The 21,821-nt window shown below is 38.3% G+C and overlaps 1 protein-coding gene across 1 annotated transcript; it reads right to left on the bottom strand.

The window, feature by feature from the left end:
- Window positions 1-3,182: 3,182 nt before the first annotated feature.
- Window positions 3,183-13,213, bottom strand: LOC135708832 (histone H3.3A). Its single transcript, XM_065230978.1, has 3 exons — window positions 13,104-13,213; window positions 4,364-4,672; window positions 3,183-4,230 (listed from the first exon to the last, which is right to left on the bottom strand). The coding sequence occupies exons 2-3, from the start codon at window positions 4,643-4,645 to the stop codon at window positions 4,102-4,104; spliced, it is 411 nt and encodes a 136-aa protein (XP_065087050.1). The 5' UTR covers window positions 4,646-4,672; window positions 13,104-13,213; the 3' UTR covers window positions 3,183-4,101.
- Between the last annotated feature and the right edge of the window lie 8,608 nt (window positions 13,214-21,821).

Here is a 21,821-nt window from a genome sequence, read left to right as displayed (position 1 = left end):
CGCCTATACGCATCTACGGAACAATAAAGAATCTCCTTCCAGCAACTTGATCAGTCAATTGGTCAAAAAGACAAGCCCCCAAAGAGGAAGATGCCCCAATGAGTGGGGAGAAAAGTCCGCCCTTTATCCACGAAATGTTATCAACAGGGAGTTGGCATTCCCACTCTCCCCGTCGAAATCGCTTCAATCGGGTGCCCCCTGTTGGACCGTTCCTTCCTTTTTATATATGTGTTTCATTGTATATACGAGTTGATTGTTATGATTATTGTCAATAATACTTACATTTCGATGAAGATCGTGATACTTATCATTACAGAAACCAATCTTGAATCGTAGACCAGGTCCATCAACAATACACTCGTTCCGAGCAGGGGTCATCTTCTTCTTCTTCAGGTTCGCTCATCACCCGGAATGAAGGCTCGGTGCGGTTAGTAATATCAAACAGTGTTACATGCAAACGAAAAAGATATACAACCAGGATTAGTTTTTTAAATTCATAGCACAGACAAACAGACGTAAATCTTTGAAAAAGTTTTCTTGAAAACATTGTATCTCAAAACATAGGACCTCAGTAACGACATCTCTCTGGCTTCTCGCGGAAAACAAGCTTGCTCGCTAACTCGTTCTACAGAATGTTTAGAAACGTCAAAGTGATCCGATGCCAGCGCTGCGGCGAGCAGTTCGCGGAACTGATAATATTCAAATCAACCGTTAAATGCGTGAACGAAGATACACAATGAAGAGATACGTCTGTTTGTGTGTAGTAATAGGCATGTGAATACCCAACTAACCATATCTCAGTGACATTTTCTCACTCTGAACATACATTAAAAGGTATTTTGTGTTTATATAATTACTTTGGTACTCACATGAAATGTTGTGCAAGTACCACATGTTCAACAACGCCCAACTATGGACAGCTCAATGTTAATACCATTTCCTTTTTGAATCAGCGTACACCAACGTGATAATCTTCTAAGAAACATCTAAGAATGTATAGCTCAAAATGCAGTTTTAAATGATGGTACTTTAAAAACATCAAACTGTCCAATATTGGACCCTGCCAACACACGGCGCTTGCACGGTAATGTGGGCCGTCAGAATGGTTCATCGGTTGCGAAGTGAAGTGCTTCTCAAACTGAAGCGAAACATTTCTCAATTTTTCAACGTTAACTTAATATTATCACCCATATGCCCGTCCACGCCCGAAACCCATCCACCACACAAAATCAAATAAAAATGTTTCTGCAAGACAAACACGTCCAGACATAAACGAGAATATGGGTGTATATCTTCACTGTAACAACTACGGGTAATCATCGAAAATACCTACTTGCATTTTACTCAGACACTTTTGAGCAAACTGCAATCACTCTATCATACTCGAAATGTGCCACGACCAAATTGGCACAACGACGTCCTATACGCTATCTGACCAAAGCGCAGGGACAATCGACACAGAACTCTGAGATCCTGGAGATTCTTAAACTCTGTAACAAACACTATGTAATTTATTTATTTTCCCTCTCCGAACCAGCTAAAGGCTGAAAGTCTCTATAATAAAGCAAAAAAAAAGAATGTAACAGAACTTTTTCCGAGTTTACCAGTAAAGGAAACCATCAGCCTTTTAGAAGCAACGTGAGGATTCTTGGAAAAACAAAGTTCTGTCATGTACATATATACTTATTTATGGTACATAATGATACTGTGAATCATCCCTTTATTGTTTACGATTATGCGGGTCCGTAAATCGCAGAATGTCTGAAATGTCAGAAATTACCGTTTTAGTCAGTTAAATAATTGCTGTCTTTTTCAGTAATTTATTTGTTTACATTTTATACCGAGTTCATCAGTATTTTTATTTCAGTAGGTATTTTGATAAATAAGTCAGTAAATTTATAAATAAAATAATTAACTGCTTAATGATTAGTTTTGGATGCATTTTGAACGATTTTTATTCTGGAACTGAGGTTAACAGTGGCGGAGTAGCAGTGACTCTGAACTAGTTCTGGTTGAGCGGTCAGCGCTTCCTGATGATTCGACCGGATTGCGGCTCTCTCGGTGTGCTGGATTGCGTGCCTAAGTCTGGAGCTCTATATGAGGCAATTGTATTGAATGGTTTTGCTTCAAAATGAAACATCTGGAAGTCGATGCAGAAGTGTAGAAACTGCCCAATCTTGTGGTAGTTTCTGCACTTCTGCATCGACTTCCAGATGTTTCATTTATTTTCACAATGGTTTGCTGTTTTCACGCGGATATTTCCGTTGTCAAGTGAGCGAGGTAGAACGAAGGAAGATGGCGCAAGTAATTTGATTTGCTGGTGTGATCAGCAATTTTGGAATTTCGTTCAATACTGAAAACTCGGTGCTCTATTTAACTGAGTTTCAGTAAAGCTGTAATTTTACGGTAAATTCAGTGCTTGCTATTACCGTATTCAGTAGTTTGTCGCAATAGCTATAGCTACTACAGTATACTGGCCATCAGTAGTTTTATTGAGAATAGCTGAATGTTCGGTAATTTTTGTGATTTACAGTTCGAGAACTGTAAAAAAAATTACCGAACATGGAAACCGTGATTTAGTGTGTATGTATCGAAGAATGGGCAATCCACTCACCGACAAAGCGACATGAATGACCATAGAAATTACCACGAAATTTCTGCTCAAAGCACACTACCGACATCTATTCTGGAAAAGTTATTTTTATCTATGGTATTGACAGAGGGGATTGCTGCACAATTGAATCGGCCGTTATTGATTTTCGAGTGAAAGTTAAGTTTCAGTTTCATGTCGGTTTGTCGGTGATCCACTTTCTCCATTTTTATTTGAATTGTTCAACCTAACCTAGAAAATACTCTGGAGGATAGGAATGTGTTGCCCAAGTGTTGGTATAGGTACGTGGATGACATTTTTAGCATTGTCAAAAGGGAAGATTTATCAAAAAATTTGGAGGCCATACGCAACACGTTCACAAGGACATCAAATTTACTCGCGAAGAAGAGAGAGACGCCAAACTCCCCTTTTCAGATCTTTTTTTCATCAGGGAAACGTCTTCGTTCAATTTCGAAATCTCAATCAGATCTACAGCATGAGATTAAGCTCTCCCACGTTCGGCAAGGTCCTTAAGAATGGCAAGCTCCCATATACCGGAGGGATGTCATCATAATTCAGTATAGCGTATTAATTTAGATGTTTGATTTATTGAACTTCTGTAATACCTTCCATTCAAGACAAATTGCAAATTTCCTCCGTAGAATAAGTGGGTTTGTGTTAATTGCAACTGTTGCATAATTTTGGTTAAATAAAAACTATTTTGATTATACGCGTATGGGAGAAAAAAAAACGATAATTTCTACGAGTACACACCCATCGGTTTTAGTAACCTTCTATTTAAATAAAAAATAAATTGCATATTCAGTTATTTTCTTTTGTATTTGCATTCATTTCATGAAGTAAGATGTACATAATTAAATTTTCCAGTTCATGAGCTGATTTTCGAAAATTATGCCTTTCGAGTTTCGGGTTCAAACGAGTTTGAGTCGAATGATCAGAAGAGTCCAAAAAACGTTGATTGCGTTTTGTTTCTTCACACAGTACCTTAAACACTACCTTATACTCCTAAGTTTTTTTTTTACAAAAGGAACATTCAGATAGCACATCGTAAGCACAAACACTCCAGTTTCATTTTTAGTCTAGTGGAGCATTCATCAGAGTATCGAAACTGCTTACCAGCTGCTATGTGGATGTTCCTTTTAAGATTTTATTACTTTCACATTTATGCATGAACTAATTCTATAATCAGTTTCATTTCGTTAAATTTCTCTTTTTACGAGGTTAAGATCAAACAAATAATAAAACAAAAACGCAAAATAATCTTTAAAAAATGTACTCTTTGTAAACATTGCTGTTCTCATCCATCCGGATTCTTCGAAATTTAAATTAAATGTGAAAGATTTGTCCGTTGTTGGTTTGAATAATGCAATGGATGTGATTTCGTGGCTCTGAACCTTAAATACAGAATTATCATTACCATATATCAAAGGAGGGGGGAGATGTTGATCATTATAGTAATTATAGTAGTAGTAGCAAAAGATGCCTGCTGCTTAAGCACGTTCGCCTCGGATACGGCGGGCCAGCTGAATATCCTTAGGCATAATTGTGACACGCTTAGCGTGGATCGCGCACAAGTTGGTGTCTTCGAACAGACCTACTAGGTAGGCCTCACTGGCTTCCTGCGAGGATAATGGATAAAGCATGGCGTTTTAGATAGTCATTATTTACGGTGGGAGACGAACCAGCAGATGACTGAATGTCTCAGCAATAAAGACGAACAAACCCATCAATGGAAAATCTTTGGAAGCTTACCTGGAGAGCACCGATGGCAGCCGATTGGAAACGGAGATCGGTCTTGAAATCCTGTGCAATTTCACGCACCAACCGCTGGAAGGGCAACTTGCGGATGAGAAGTTCAGTGGACTTCTGGTACCGACGAATTTCTCGCAGAGCCACAGTACCTGGGCGATAACGATGGGGCTTCTTGACACCACCGGTCGACGGGGCGCTCTTACGGGCGGCCTTGGTGGCCAACTGCTTACGCGGAGCCTTGCCTCCAGTGGACTTACGAGCGGTCTGCTTAGTACGAGCCATAGTTGTTCGATAGGGTGTGGTTTAGAGCTGAAATGATTGAAAAAATTGGGTAAGTCCTGATGAATGTTTGCGGCCATAGTGGAATACTACTTGCATAAAGAGAGAAGGATTAGTCATTTGCTTTTCATTCCGCTACCTCAATTGGTAATCCTTGACCGATACGCTTATTTCGTCTAAAACGAGCAGACTTCTTTAGTGTCTTCTACTACTCGACTTTTAGTACAAGACACTGGAGAAGTCTGCACATTGTAGACGAACTACGCGTATCGTAGGATAAGCAAGTTATGTAGTGGAATTAAATGGAAATTATTGACTGCACTACTGATCCCCGAGAGTTATGTCTTATTGTCTATGATTGGAACATTCACTCGTTAAGAATTGTCCATAAGCTAAGGCTGTTCGTATGATTTTTTAACTTAAATTTGACGCTTTGAAAATAAATTAAAATCCTTCAACATTTCAACAGGGCGAAACTGCTTTTGTGAACAATGGATTACCAACATGGTTGATTTTCGCAACAAATGTGGCTAATAAAAAAAAGTAACTACGTTTTATCTTGTATGCACGGCAAATCTATCTGCTTATTTGGGTTCCACTCCCTGAAATTCGCAAAAACGTAGCTCACTCGTAGAATTAGTAAATTTTAACTCAAATATGAGTAAATGTCACTCATATATTAGTGACATTTACTTATATTTGATTAAAAAATTACTCATTGTTTGAGTGTCCTATTTTCCGTGCGCAGAAAACCGAAAAATGTTGATGTTCACAAAATTAGAACCATTTTCGAATAACATATTTAGTAGAAGTAGAGCTATTATTGCTTATGTTGCTATCTACAGTGGTGGCCTTTAAATTAGCACAATAGACCGATTTTCATACAAACTAGCCATCTTTGGCATGTTGCAACTGTTTTGTTATGATCAATTGAGCTGAAATTTTGACACAGAACTACTGTTACAAATATGCTGAATTTTGCGTGTACGTAATATCAAATTATTGGAAGCGCTTGCCGGAAATTGACGGGTTGGTTGAAAATGACCAACTAATTAGGCACATTTATTTTCATTTTTATTTTGCAGCGTTTGGTGGGGCAATGGGAGCGCAAGTCAATCCAAAGCCGAGGATAAAGGAAGGGTAATGGCTGAATAGTCTATGCGGACCACTTGAACGCCATGGGAAAAGGAAGGGATTGAAGAGGCCGGTTATTGGGGGGTTTTAAGGAAATGACACATAGTACTAGATTTGTGTTGCAAAATGTAATGAAACCGAAAATCCATCTCCCACTGATTCATCCTTTCACATATATACCAAATTGATATTTTAAAGCAACCATCAAAATAAATAGACAATATATGAAAAGGCTAGTTGCCTCCCTAAGCGGACCCCCCGCATCCTAACTCTTTTGTTAATCTGCTTAATGTTATTAGGCTGTCTAAATTTTCTTATTTAAGTTCGTTTGATGATTATGATATTTCATTAGTCTAATTTAATAAATCTCTAATTTACCTAATCAATCATAACTCATGCTTTATTAAATATTATTATTATTATTTATCTTTATTAGGGAGGCTTTATCAAGTACCTAAACTGCTATGTAATCTAAAATTTAACGTGTTTCAAGTAATTTTGACTTTGACTTTGATCTATATTTATTATATCTTAGATCGACCCAGGTGACACCTTCAAGTGACTAAAATGCTTCACTTTGAAATTAGTTTCCTAGCTGATTTTTAAATTATATAAGGTATACGCTCCAACTATGCTCACACGTTTCCACTATATCGTCCCACAAAATTACGTATGGATATGCCACAATAGAAGCACGCCACAGTGGACCAAAATGAAGCATATATAAGATTAGTTACAATACCATGGTGGTGTTTAACATTGTTCCCTGAGTAATGCTTCAATGAAAACAACAATGAAAGCTTGTCACGCAAATAGAAGGAGCACCGTTGGGCACTTTCTGAAATATTTCAATAGTATAATTCCCTTGCAAACCCAAATAAATCTATCTGCGTAAAAATAAATAAAATAAGAGTGATTTGCGGCAAAACCCACCAGTATCGCACCCAACGTCAGTGCCTATACGTAAGCGTACTACAACGCGGCTTTCAAATAAAGGAGTAACAAGTGTGATACTATCACTTCAGGCTAGAACTTTGGTTCTCTTAAGCGAACCCCACACGTATCAATATATTGACGCGAAGGGGAATTATTGACTGTAATATTGATGATGTGAGTGAAGAAATATTGTCAATACCGATGTATTGACGTCAATATTGAATGTATTGACAATACGATTATTGTAAATAAAAGCAATCGTGTAGGGTCCACTTTATGCAATGGTTCATCAGAAGCAAACCCCACACGCATCAATATATTGACGCGAAGGGGAATTATTGACAATAATATTGATTATGTGAATTCAGAAATATTGTCAATCTCGATATATTGACGTCAATATAGCATGTATTGACAATACGATTATTGTCAATAAAAGCAATCGTGTAGGGTTCACTAGAGAGGGGAAGCTCAGTAATCCTCATCGCATGCTCATGACGCTATTCTGTCACGACATGAGCCAACGATGCCGGACCTAAACCAACCGTCTTCAACGCTCCACTATGAAGCATAAGATTAGGCCCGCCCACCAACGTCCAGGTTAAAAACTAGCCAAGGGGAGGGAAAAATGACCAACTAATTAGGCACATTTATAATTCGAAATTTCCGAAGTCTATTACATACTTCGAAAATTGTTGATCATATCGTAAATCACTTTCTTAAGCACGTCGTTTATTGGCAATATGGTTGAAAATTTTAAAACTATAACAATTAATAATAAATGGAATACAAAGATGTCTTAGCAAAATATTTATCATTCTCGAAATTGTCCTGACGATATTTTATAGTTTAATCGAAATCTTGTTCCTTGCCCACTCCGAATTTTTGAGCATTTTGTACATCACTTAAAATTATAAATTATGATTAAAAATAGCATTGTTGAATTATCCAAACCATCCCGAATATCTGATCTTGAAGTTATGCAGACTCAACAAGGTATACGAAGATTCAACTTAATGATAGAATGGTTAAACCACATAAACCTTCGTGAACCCCTTTATATCGTTTAGTTTTCCAAAATGTCCAAGAGATTCTAAAAAAAAATACTAGTTAAGCTACCGTGGTAGAAATAACAATACCACCATTTGCCCAAAATTGATTGATTCCAAGTAACATTGCAAGTTTTACAATGGTTTAAATGTGTCTTCAAAACCAAATTATGGCCCACAAGACTATGATAAACCCAAAATTGTTACTTGGGATGAGTATTTATGATCATTCACGGTGCGATTTGGGTTTTCCTGGTTTTATCTAGACCTGTGCGCCGCCGCGCCACGCCGCCGCCGCCGACGATTTTCATACGCCGCCGCCGCCGATGAAAATAAGCCGGCGCGCCGCCGAAGTAAAATCTTCCACGCCGCCGAATAAATTTATGTCACGCCGATGAAAAATTCGAAGCACCTTTTAGGTAAAATGCATCTTGAACGCGTTGAAATTAGCGTGTAGTGCAGCGATTATCATTTAGGTTTTTGACGTTTGTTCGCACTTTCTCGATCTAGCACACAATAATGAATCATTCAGGTCGGATTTACATAAAGATGAATAAGTGAATATAGGGTGCCCCAGAATGTCTAAGCACGACTTTCGAACACCCCTGCTTGTTTCAGATGCCGTTTAAACAACTGATTATCACGCTGAATCATTGTTTACATTTCGACCAACAGTTTCGTGTATCGCAAGTTGCAGTTCTTTACATTTCCGTGACAATGCGAAGCATTTCTCTGGAAAAGCGCAAACAGATCGTGCACAAATGGTGTACTATACCCATTTTCTTTTAAATATCATTATTATGGAGACTTTCAGCCCAATCTCCAACATTTCTCTGAGTAAATTAGTGAAATTGGAAGGTGTAAACATCGGAGCCGTTCGAAACGCGATTCGGAAGTATAGTGATGAAGCAACTAAAAACAAGCCGCATTCGTCAAACCGAGGGCTGATTGTTTTTTTCATTATCGGTAGCTTCTCAAAACTTTTATCGGTAGTTATCGGTAGGCCGTCTTAAGAAGGCTTTCCCGATACTTGAAACCTTTGTGAGCGGAGGGGGGGGGGGGGGTGTAACTGTCTTTCAGTTCTTCTGCTTTAAACGCGTCGAAATAAATATGAATATTTTTCAAGATTACCAAAAATCTGTGATTCTCGGTAGGAAAAGTGAAAAATCGGTAGTTTTTAACCTTTTGTCTGTGAATCGGTAGTCATATCGAAAATCGATAGGACTACTGATAAATCTGATAATCACCCTGCTCGGAAGTTATAGAGCTTTTTGACGTTTAATTGGCGCACACTACTACACCATTTAAATCGAACGAGTACGAGCAAGAGGGAAACAGATTAGTGGGAAAACAAACCGTTCATTCATCCATGTATGCTAGATAGAGAAAGACTATTAAACGTTAAAAAGGTTTATACGACCAGTTGCTGTGCGGAAAATCGGTGTTCGAGATTATGGACGTAGAATCATACGTTAAATTTGATTACAAAACTCTTCCTAGTGATCAGTACTACACCGTTTTGGAGGCGAACCAGCCCAAGGCTGAAAGCCTCCTTAATAAAGTTAAATAATAATAATACTACACCGTTCGTGATGGCCGAAGTGTTGACGACGCGGATAAGTCGATTTTTTCCGAAAAAAAACGGAAAAAATGCTATGGGCAAGCCATTTGTGAGTGTGGTATGCTTTCAAAACCGTTTGTGACAACGGAGACAATGACAACCGATGTTTAAGTGCGTGAATGTTCAAACAAGCGTCTGTTACCCATGATCCGCAAACACGACGCCTCAGTACAGTTTTGGCAAGATTTGGCGTCGGTTCATTACTCCAAGGACACGATAGCCTGGTATAAAGCCAACAAAGTCCAATTCGTACCCAAGGAGATGAATCCACCAAACTGTCCCCAAGCCAGGCCAATCGAAACTTTTTGGGTCCTGACCAAAGCATATTTGCGGACACATGTAAAGGCAGCGGATTCCGTTACAAAGTTTGTGAAAAACTGGGAAAAAGTATCCAAAATTGTTGGACTGAAGCTACGTTTAACTGTAAGAGAATACTATAGAGAACATGAAAACGAAATAAAAATCGTATTTGCTGTAAACAAAGTTACGTTATCGTTTTTTTTTTTCTAATCGTGCACCCTATATTACTAACAACACGTTGATATTTGAACTTTTTTTTAATCTCTTACAGGTCCAAGTTGTGCTTCAAATACATAAACCAAAAGTTGTATGACTACAATGCGTGTACATTCAAATATGTATCAGAGTAGTATAAGCATATCATTTATCGCTATTAACATATTAAAAACGTGTAATGCTCAATAAATGAAAGAATTCCTAGGGCCCATTAAAATGTTACGTAATGCAACAGATTGCTTTTAAATACCATCCACCCATACATAACGTACTTTTCTTATACTTAATAGAAGGGTTGTAACACTTTGCAATACGACTTCACCAATCAGCACTTGACATACTTTCCTAAACAAATTCCGCATGCACGGCCAATGATAACGACTCAAAATAGAGTAAGAGTTACTCATATTTGAGTTCAGTTATTTATTTTTTTTTTGTTGGGGATTGAAGTAAAAACCACTCCGTGCATTATTTGAACTTTTGTGGTACCCGTATTTGTTGTTTGTATCATGCAAATCGACCACTATTTAACGAGTAGACAGCTAATTGCCTGGACACATCTTTTCCCAGTCCGGTATAATATGGTTTATAAAATCAACTACATTTCTATGATTTGCAGACTAAATATCACTAGGTTGTAAGCCAATATTTCCAAGAAATTTGGATCTACGCTTATGTAATGCACCACAACTGCAGAACAGATGTTCCGAGGTTTCACGTTCCAAATTACAGAAACGACAGATATCACTCTGAACCCGACCAATGTTCTTAATGTGATATCTACTAGGACAGTGCCCAGTTACTAGGCTAGTGTATATACAAAGAGCTCTTTTATTGAGCTCTATGAGCTTTTTGGTGTATGTTATATTAGGAGTTATAAATCTTTTCGACTGGTTGCAGTTTGTGCATGTGCAATTGGCCATCACCCTTTGCTCTTCCCAGCATTTGAGTTCCATTTTTACCGTACGGTATGATATTCCACAGTATGGTTCGCTTGAAACACCTTTGGAAAATGTCCCATCGCAACTGAAATATTTGTCCCGGGGTCAAAGATTCCTGCATCTGTTCGTATTCCAATTTTTGAGCCATCTGTGAAAAATATGATTGAGCCTTGACGAACGTTAGGACCACCAATTTCCCAATCCAAACGTGCCGTTTCACATACGTTGAAGGGAATTTCATAGTTGTCCTCTGGTTTCCCAGTCTCCATTCATACTCATCACTGGTCCTCTTTGGAAGTATTGTAAGATGCTTGGATGACCAACAAGATGAACTGACATTACCTTTTTAGATCTTTTGAGCCTTAGAGCCCTTCTTTCCACTTCTAGTTGCACATGTTCATGCAAGGGCAGCAGATTGAGGATTGCTTCTAATGCTTTTGATGGGGTGCTACGCACCGCACCCATTATTGCAATGCATGTTAGACGTTGAAGTTTTGCTAGCTTCCTCTGTGCAGTAGCCTCTTTTGATTTTGGCCACCACACTAACGAAGCATGAGAGTTCAGGTTACTCAAATTCGCGAAATCTTAGGTCACTCATAGATTGAGTAAATTTTCCGACGCTTTTCCGAGGAAAACTTCTCGAATATGAGGAAAACTGATTGTGGTTTTAATCTGTCTTCTAGTACACTTCTAACCTGTGTACAATTTTCTTAATTTTTCCCATATCCGAGAAGTTTTCCCCATGAAAGTGTCGGAAAATTTACTCAAACTATGAGTGACTTACGTTTTAGAGATTTTCAGTAATCTGAAATCAAATATGGGTAGCATTTTTTGTCCATGTGCGATTGGTTTGGAAAGTATTTTTTTTTTCTAAATTAGTTGGAATAAACTCACGCCGACCCACGCCGCCACGCCGCCGCCGCCGAAAGCAAATGGCGTGACGCCGCCACGCCGCCGCCGCCGGCAGAAAATAACATATCACGCCGCCGCCGAAAATATTTTGATCGGCGCACAGGTCTAGTTTTATCCCAGATTTCCCGGTAGGATGGACACCCTGAATAGGTATGAGAAAAATGCCACACTGGATGAGGGGTTTAAAAATATCGAAAAACTTAAGGATTTTATATTTGAACCGCCCTAGAACCCATTGAAAAGTTACGCGAGGTTTGTTTTTCATTCGGCTTGAAAGCCAGAGGCCTCATTGGGGAAGTCGAAACGAAATGATTTTCGTATGAACGCTTGTATGAAAATGTTTCATTTGGGTTACATGTGGCCTCAATTCCAACCCAGTACTACCCTCGACCTAAGGTAGGCTTTAAACACCCAGACCCAATATTGATACCCGATCCAGGTTGGAACTGAATCAAAAACAAATTAGGTAAACATTACGATCAGAAAGAGTAAATATTCCCCAACATAACATATGTTGCTTGTCTAGATTCCATATTCTACCATCGGTACATGCGTCCAGCAGCATAGAATTATTTACCCTTCCTGTACATTATCCAGATAAACACATCTTATGACATGCGCTGAAGACATAAAAAAATCAATAACCTCTATGGCACAAGTGCAAACATAACCTGATCCAGCAGCCACCAAATGGGAAAAATAATAAAAACAAAAATCATTTTCCCGCCGAATAAACTCCCATCTTCTTCCCACTTCACGCAAGTCCACTGACCTGGTGAGAAGCATTGGGGTTGGGATGACAAAGTCGTCTACTAGTCATGCCGCGCGACCACCACTACCACCATCATACGGCCGTAAAAGCAATCACAAGGAACGAGAAAAAAAAAGTAACGAGGGGGTCTTTCGGTGTCTATCGTGTGGCTCGGCCTTCGCCCCAATTTTCATTATTCCGTTTGCTCCTGAGTGGGAAATTCCTATCTTCTTATCAAAATGCATCACTAATCGGAAGAGCTTAATTAAATCGCACTCTTGTTTACAGTTTCTATCACTTAGCCCATTTCAACGCATGAGAAATTCTAAAGTCAAGAATGATCACCAAAGAGCAAGAAAATATTGAAAACAATGCAACAAAATGGCGTCGTAGCGAAGTACTGAAGAGGAGCCGATTTGGAGCCAACATAGAAATGCTAGCTTAGTCCAAATTCTTCCTGGGTTTGTGCCCCTCAAACTCCAGCTTCAATTGAATATTTTCTGCCAACACTCATTTCTTCAAACTTCAACTACAAATTACACTATCAAATCACTAACATCCAAATCGACATTTTAATCACTAAAAATCACTCAAAACTTACCTTTCTGCAAATTAGTAATCCGGATGAAATTTACACTTCTTCTCCCAAAGCGTTCACTTTACTTAATGACGAAACGGAGCTTTCTGTTGGGAATTGTACTTTGAAAGCGTCAGCAGACGGAAAATCGATCGCATTTGAATCATATCGAAGAAAGGGCGTGCTCTTTTACTCCAATAGAAGTGAATATGCAATGTTATTCTTGCTATCTTACTCCCTCGCATACAGCACACCAAGCGCGCGCTTTTCTCACCCAGTCAGGCAGAGCATGTGAAAGTGTTGACTTGTGTGTGTGGCATGTCTTCGAACATTCATGAGCTTTCGAGAGCTTTCGAAAATGTGATATTCGAAAAGCACAGTACAGGAAGAAATCGGAGGGTCATATCGTCACCAATAATTGAAAAAGGTCTATCAGCGTTTGTAAGCAAAACTTTGTACACCCTTTCATCGCAAAAAGTCGGCTGCTCAAGCAAACCAACAGCATCATCGGATAGAGAACACTTTTCCCTACACGTTGATGCTATTAAATTGTGTAGTGGCCTAATAAAGGCAAGGAAATAAATAACGAAATTGTGTTTAAACAACCTGATCGGCACTTTTCAATTATTGGTCGAGATATCAGAGATGTTTACACGGTAACCGCAAAATACTCAATAACGACTATAAAGTAAGTGTTCACGATCAATGAAATCAGCCAAAATGGAGTGGTTTTTACTCAAAAGCACAAAAACGTACACGGCCACTGAGAATAACTCAGAGTGAGAGTCACTTCTACTCAGTTGTATGGAGAAATTTCTTAAAACTGCTGGTACTCAGCGTTGGGTTCCTACAGTTTTTAGAAATTTTTCCATACCTCTGACCGCGTCACGGTAACGGTAAGAAAAAGTACCTAAAATAATAAAAAAAAGCTCTTAGTGCACTATTAGCCTATTAGGTAAAAGCAACCACGTTTATTTTACCCAATTTTGAGTATGTACACACAAACAACAAAAATTGTATCAATAAAAATAATGCATTTTTAAATTGAAATTGTCCTTTTTTTTTTTTTTTTTAACTCTTTATTTGTTCCAAATTCAAAATAAATTACATTTCATTTTACCCTAGGTGCTCCAGTTACTGCAGTAACGTACCAGCCTTAATTGTTATGATATATATCTAAGTGTTTTTACATTGTTCATGTCTTGGCAATTCAGTATTTTAAACAGGGTTTTTAACTTGCATGTCAGTATAACAATTGATATCTTAAAACTAAAAACTAAAACTAAATCTTATCTAAGTATAAAGGGAATTAATCGTTGCAATTGAGGATTGCAACGATTTTTGCCTGAAATTATTAATTATTTTGTTGGACATTTGTTCTAAAGTCTCAACATTCGAAATTCTATGTACTTCGGTAGTACTGTACCAGGGAGGCAACTTCAAAATCATTTTCAGAACTTTGTTCTGAATCCTTTGAAGTGCTTTTTTCCTGGTAGTGCAACAACAAGACCATATTGGCACAGCGTAAAGCATGGTCGGTCTAAAAACTTGTTTAAATATTAGAAGTTTATTCGTCAGGCAAAGTTTGGATTTCCTGTTTATAAGAGGATACAAACATTTAATATATTTGTTACATTTAGCTTGAATGCCCTCAATGTGATCTATAAAAGTTAATTTTTGGTCAAGTATTAATCCAAGATATTTCACTTGGTTTGACCAGGCAATTGGAACTCCGTTCATAGTGACTATGTGACTACTACTAGGTTTCAATTGAAATTGTCCTTAATTTCCTTGTTTCAACCGCGGTTTCAACAACGAAAATATTCGAAATAAAAGTTAATTTTTCAAATTGAACGTTTTTGTTTCACTTTTGACCCGTGATTTTAAAAGTGCATAGTTTTAAAACAAAAGTTGTACAACTGTCAAAAATACCCATTCATCGATGTTTTTACTGGCTGCACTGAAATCTCATTTGCCGCCTTTTCCGTTAAGGCCCAAACGCAATATGGGCGGAAGCAGAACGGAAACGGAAAGTTTGACAGTTGTCACAAACACGCAGAAAAAAACCTAGGTGAATCAAATAAAGTTCGTTTCACTTTAAACAAAATTTTGAATATAATATGGATCAATAAAATTGACAGAGTAATTCAACAAAAACATTGAGTTGAAATAATTATACAAAATTTATTGAATTGATCATCGGTTATTATTGATTCAAACAGAATGTTTGCTTGGATCAAATTGAAGCATTTTTTTAAGCAATGTACGTTTTTTGTTGTCTTGAAACATCATTTTAATTATTTAAGAATCGTTTTTATTTTCAATGCCCAGGTTGTCTTTATTGAAAAAATATTGCAAATAATATGTAAAGTAGTAAGAAGTACGAGAAGTCTTTGTTCGATTGAGACAATTGAGCAGGCACTGTTTGTCACGTACGCTTAATTAAGTTGGCATATTCGTCATATTCACCAGAGCCAGAGCCATTCTGGTGTTGATTCTGATGTTGTTGGTGTTAATGTTGAATTTTTGTGTTGCTGGAAGCGAGTGCAACTGCTGTAAGTGCAGCGATGGTGGCTGATGGTGACGATGATGGTTCAACAAGAGATGGTTCTCTTAAATCTACTGAGCCAGACGTTGTGGTTGGAAATTGGATGATTTTGCTCCTGGAAGTTTGGTGGAGCCATATTTTGGAGGAATAGTGAGGGCCACTACCTGATAGGGGATAACCCAACTAACAATTTTCACAATGTAAACGCTTTACTCATTTCATTTATACAGCCTCATACCCCGTACAGACTATGGCTTATATCATGTAATATAGGCTGTCTTGCAATGAGCACTCATACATCTAGTTTTCACTGGAAATCCTATGTATGAGTGCTCATTGCAAGATAGCCTATATTACATGATATCAGCTATAGTCTGAACGTACTATCAAGCTGTATTCAAACGTTATACGATATGAGGAAACCTTTACTCAACCTCTATACAAGCAAATCTGGCGAACTTAGTCAGCTACTTATGGCTGTTGGAACGGTCGGGAGAAGCTCTTATTGCATATCCATTAACGCTTCTATACAGCTGTTATCCTGCTGTTTAGTTGTGTGTGAACTTGAAAGGCGCTTATTCCACCTTTTCCCGGTTATCCAATAATCACTACACAGCTTTCTCTTGAAGCCGGGTTAAATACTGTTTACGCTTTTTTATGAAGGAATTTATTGAGTTTATTTTGCTGTGAATCAAATTAATCGAAATTAGTTACAAATCATCGCCAAATTATTTACCCTGTACCGGAACCTGGAATCGAACTCGAGACGACCTCATTGGCAAACCTTGACACTACCAACTGTGCTACGCCAACACTTTGAACTTGTGTAAACAAATCAACATTCCCTTCTACAACAAAATCGCTGAGTAGAGGCTTTATAATAGTGCACACGAATCACTTTTCTCGACTAGTTATAAAAGAGCAGAGTAAAAGCTGTAAAACTGCACACACACTAAGATTTTGTTTTCGTGTTCGGTAAATTTTACCGAAATCAGAACAGCTGAACGTTCGGTGAAACTTTGAACTTCATTTGACAGGCTATTGAACTTGATAAGAATTTCAAAACATGTTCAACCTTGTTTAAATGATCAAATCTTATCATTTTAGTGGATATTTTGTTTCAAAGTAGCTGAAAAGCAATTGAATTGAATTGCATAAATTTTACCGAATAGTTCAGCTGTTCAGATTTCGGTAAAAATAACCGAAGTCGGCGATAATTTCTAAGTGTGCAGGTCTAAAAATAAACGTAGTTGACTGTGAAAATGCTTCCGAAGTTGCTCTAACACAGTTTATAATGAAGTAATGAAATTGGGTTGTTAGCGGAATGCTAAATAAAACAGCAAAAAAGGTTATCTTCCATTTAATTCCACTTAATTAATTTTGGTATCCATGACAGATACGTATTTCGACTACAATGTGCAGTCTTCATCAGTGTCATTCCCACTAAAGATCTTATCAAAATCTAACCCCCTTAAGTACTCATCCCCTAGGTAAAAAAAAGTCAAGATCATAGGTATAAAAATGAAACTACAATGTGTTGAATCGGAACCTACCTAACTAATAAAAACCAAAGATTTAAGTAAGCTAAAGGAGAAAAATCTATACAACTATCTAATAAGGAAAATTCCCAAAGGCTTGGTAGCCATCATAATGAAGTAATGAAATTGGGTTGTTAGCGGAATGCTAAATAAAACAGCAAAAAAGGTTATCTTCCATTTAATCCATTTTTTTACAGTTTATAAGCTGAGTACAGGTTGTTTAGTTGTTGAAAAAGCACTTTTGATGTTTATGTTATTCAGCAAGAGTTGTTGGTTGTGTAGAAGCCATCAAATGAGTAATATATTCACTTTGTTAGCTTTGTTTTGCAGCTACAAGTTGAAAGTTGATTAGTGTGTGTATAGAAGTGACATTAGCTTTTATTGGCTGATGTTATTCAGTGCGACTGACAAATTGAATAATGGTTGTGAGAAAGTTGAGTAAACGCTCTCCAAAACTATTTTGCTTGTAGCTGTATCTGCAGCTTCTTTTCAGCTACTTTACAGCACAACGCTGGAAAAATTGGCTTACAAAGCTGAAAATGTTAGTTGGGAATTCATCTGGATGGACACATATTCAACGGTGGAGGAATTTTAATCGGCATCGATAGCCGTTGTTTGTCTTAGCTCCGATTGCTTGATGGAAGTTGGGCTTGTCCTAAATTTCGATGATGTTACTTTACTTTTGAAGGTTCTCTTGCTGAATAGGAGGACGTGGCGTCAGCATTTGGATTGCTACAACTCGGCTTGTTGCTATCCGCATCTGGAAATGTGAAATAATAGAAGATTCGTAAATGCTTATTTTGAAAGTTTCGCCTTCCACCTACCTGGTTCTCCTGGTTGAAACACATTTGCCATTGATTGAGGCTTAGTAGTTATCGGTATGCTTGGAATTGACGAAACAAACTCTTGGATCTTCTTTTTAAAGAAATAACATGGAATAAAGCTTGAGCTTGAGCTTGAGCTTGATTGACCGCCCACGGTTGCTACTCTGTTATTGCCAGATCAGCTGTAATTACACAGAGAACCAATAGACGATGCTTGGGACTAGCAATCATCCTCAATGTGTAAAAACTGGTGATCTTGAATTAGGCAATACCAGCGCCGGCCGCGCCCGAACACAGGTCAAGAAAGGAATGGGAAGGATTGTGTTGACATGACACTCGCTTTGATGGAAGCCGAGAACACCTCTGCACTTCCACGAGGAATCACTGGGATGTTGGATAAGAGGGTTGGGTTTGCAGCAGGGTTCGTTTTGGTAAACGATAAGCTGAATTGATGTCCTAACGATCATATAACGCGAAGGAGCTTGGGACTAAACCCACGGTCTTCTGCTCAGTAAGCAAAAACGTTTGCCACTAGGCAGACGAGCACCTTTTTAATCACCGAGTTGCTGTTATTACCATGTAGTCATATTAACAAATAAAACGATTGACGAATCTTGATTGTGGATGGGCCTGAGATTAGACTCATGATGTTCTGCTCAGTAAGCAAAAACGGTTGCTCTAAGGCCACCGAGCCCCTCATATCACATAATACCGTTGCTCTAATTTTTGTATCCATTCAAACCCGGAACCAACGACAACAACGAGTTTCGCAAAATACACGATACACAAGCGATTTTACTATAAATCTCTTTGATATGTAAGGACCTGGGACCGCGTTTTTCTGCTCAGTAAGTAGGCCACTGTAACCGACGATCTTTCAAATCCGAAAACTAAAAACTACGAAAAAGTACTTAGGCCTTCATTAAGTTCCACATTCACGCGACGTACAATGTTTCAATTTGCTCTTTACGTATTGTTCAGGCTAGGCCCTTTTCAAAATTTACGCGAGAAATACGCACAATCGTCACCTACCTCGCAAAACTGGTTCCAAACGACAACAAAGGCATAAGCAACGATGGATTGTTGAACTTTGCTGGCTCCGGTGGTGTAGTGCACAGCAAAAAAAATGTAATATCGATCAACGTAATTCAAGCTGATGTATGGAATAATGATGTAGGGTAGATGTACCAGTCATGGCTATACGCTCCTACTATGATGTGTTCCAATCATGGCATATAGGATTTCCATAGGCAATGATTGGAACACACCACAACAGGAACGCACAGCCATAACTGGTACATCTACCCTAATTGTAATTTTGTAATTTATCAGCACACACCCTGGTCGACCACTGTAAACCAATCTGCCGTTCAGCGTTTTCGGTTTTTGTTTCTGGATCTTTAGTTGCCTCTGTGATATACTTACTTGCGGCATACTATTTTGGGAGTGTATATGAGCGTGTACCATGTACGGTAACTCATCTCTCATCGTGATGGTGGGACATAGTAGACAAATTAGAGAGAAAACAAGGAGGTATTAGTATTAGTTATATGTAAACAAACAAAACAAAAGCTAGATAATGCGGCACTGTAACTACTACTATTTTAGAGGTATGATTCGTCATGTTTAACTCAATGTTTCAATTGAGGCAAACTATCTATCTTACAATTACAAAAGCAAACCTAAACTTACAATTATATGCAAATGCAAAATGAAACTTGACAAATCATCGTCAATTCCCTTATTCCAGGGCAGGGCCTGACGATTTGAATCTAATTTTGATCAGTGAACGGGCACCATATGGTACATTTTCTCACCATGAACCTATAATTTCCAGCCTATCTGAACTATTTAATAAATGGAAGCCATAACATGGGTTACGCTCCCCCTAAGCGGGCCCTCCGCATCCTGTCTCTTTCTTATCTCAAATACAAAATGCCAATGGTATGAATGTATCTATATATAACTTGGAAATGACGTACAATCAAATAAACCCGTAACCCACTCACTTGGTCAGGCTTCAGAATCGTCCAGTGGGCAGTGCACTCTACACTCCAAGTTCCCTTTTTTTCAAATTTACCGCAAATTTGATATTTTACCCATTGAGTGTTGATTAGTCACAATGAAACATTGTGACAGAAGTTGAGGTTACTAGTGTATTAAATAATCTAGGTCCTATTTAGGATTATATCTGAAAAATCCAAATCTGGCCAACGCCCACCCTAAACCTAAACCTGTTCTAATCCACCTGAAATGACTAACGAATGGAAGACTTTGACTACCCAGCCATGCAATAGTCTCATTCCGTGCCTTATGGCAACTTGATGATTCTATTGCGCTCATCTTCTGGCACCACCCAGGGGAGACTTGGTCCTGTACCCAATGCTTAACTTATCTCCATTCCACTCAACTACTCGCAATTTCGTGTGATATAGTGGGCGGAATATTATTATATGAGACAATTCAATGCAGACGTCTTTCCAAATTTGGCAGATCGACAGGTAATCGGTGAGTTAGCACGATAGTTGCTATTCAACAACTCGACAACGTCCCATCGTCAACGCCTGCTATGAGAATTTCCCATAGCAGACGCCAACGAAATGACGTCATCGAGCTATCGATCAACTACCCTGGTTATCGCCTGGTACCTTATAGCACGATGCTAGGAGGCGAACCGGAAGAATCGATGAGCTACCTCCCCCCTTTTTAAAGAAATAACATGAAATAAATTAGAAATATTAACATAGTTGAAAAGATGTGGTGACGATCTTCATGAAATGCATGCCGACACAGACTGGCAGTTTGACACATGCTGTTCAATAAATTTTATCAGTTTGATTTAAATGGAGTGCTGCATTTATTTAAAACATTTTTATTAATTGAATCAAACATAAATATCGTATTAAAAAATAACAAAATGTTTTGTTAATTTACGCCTGAGTGTTTTTTCTGCGTGAATGACTTCAAGATGCCTAACCAAAGTCGATTTGGTTCTAACTAGTTTTCAATCCGACAAGTTGGCTTATTCAGATCAGGCTTTTCCGCTGCCGCTGCCGTTCCGCTTCCGCTGTCATTGCGCTTGGGCCTTAAAGGTGTGAATATGACATCCAGCTCAGAAGTAGCAACTTCGGTGATTCTTCCCATTCAGCATCTTTTCTTCGATGGATATTCCGTCATTATTTGCTGGATCTACGAAGTGATCCAAGTGCAAATGACATTCCAAATGCAGGGCTGTTACAACAGGCGCGGATGTCGCGATTTTCGCGGGTTTGTCGCGGATTTGAACTTTCAGTCGCGAAAATCGCGGAAACATTAAATGATGTTGCGAAAATCGCGAAGGGACTGATGTGCTGTCACAAAAAATGTGGAATTCATTGTAACCTTTCCGTCCCGGATTATTTTGCTGTCATCAATTTTGTTGTTCATTTGGCTCTCCATTTTTTACCGGTTCAAACCAAACACCCTGTAAATAATCGAAAAATGATCTCAATTCCATAAGTCACACCGGATTTACAAGGAAATTCCTTGAGGTCTGTCCAATGTGAGACATTTTCCTTTTTTTTCCAATATGAACAAAGCATTTTTCGTTGTCAAATCATAAACGAATTGTATATAAGCGAGTAATTGCCATGTATACCGGATATTCTAGGTTCTCCAAATCGTCCTAGGGTTCAGTTGATTTGTTCTACTATATAAACCAAGACTGCAATAATGTCTGTAGTATCGAAATATGTCCAAACAGATTCAAAGTGTCTATGTGGATTGTACCCGACCTATACGACCTACGTATACAAGATGTTATAGGTTCTGAAATCATTCTGTAGATCAGGTT

The sequence above is a fragment of the Ochlerotatus camptorhynchus genome, unplaced genomic scaffold (assembly GCF_037179485.1).
Source record: "Ochlerotatus camptorhynchus isolate MF236.1 unplaced genomic scaffold, CSIRO-AGI_Acam_v1.1 ptg000336l, whole genome shotgun sequence".
NCBI classification, from domain to species: domain Eukaryota; kingdom Metazoa; phylum Arthropoda; class Insecta; order Diptera; family Culicidae; genus Ochlerotatus; species Ochlerotatus camptorhynchus.
Note: the sequence above shows the minus strand (reverse complement) of the source record. Positions and strands in the feature narration are given on the sequence as shown.

Bases quoted from the DNA above. Each gene is read 5' to 3' on its own strand.
- LOC135708832 (XM_065230978.1), bottom strand. From the start codon at position 4,645: ATGGCTCGTACTAAGCAGACCGCTCGTAAGTCCACTGGAGGCAAGGCT. The intron at 4,231-4,363 runs GTAAGCTTCCAA...TTATCCTCGCAG, and splicing joins CTGCCATCGGTGCTCTCCAG to GAAGCCAGTGAGGCCTACCT.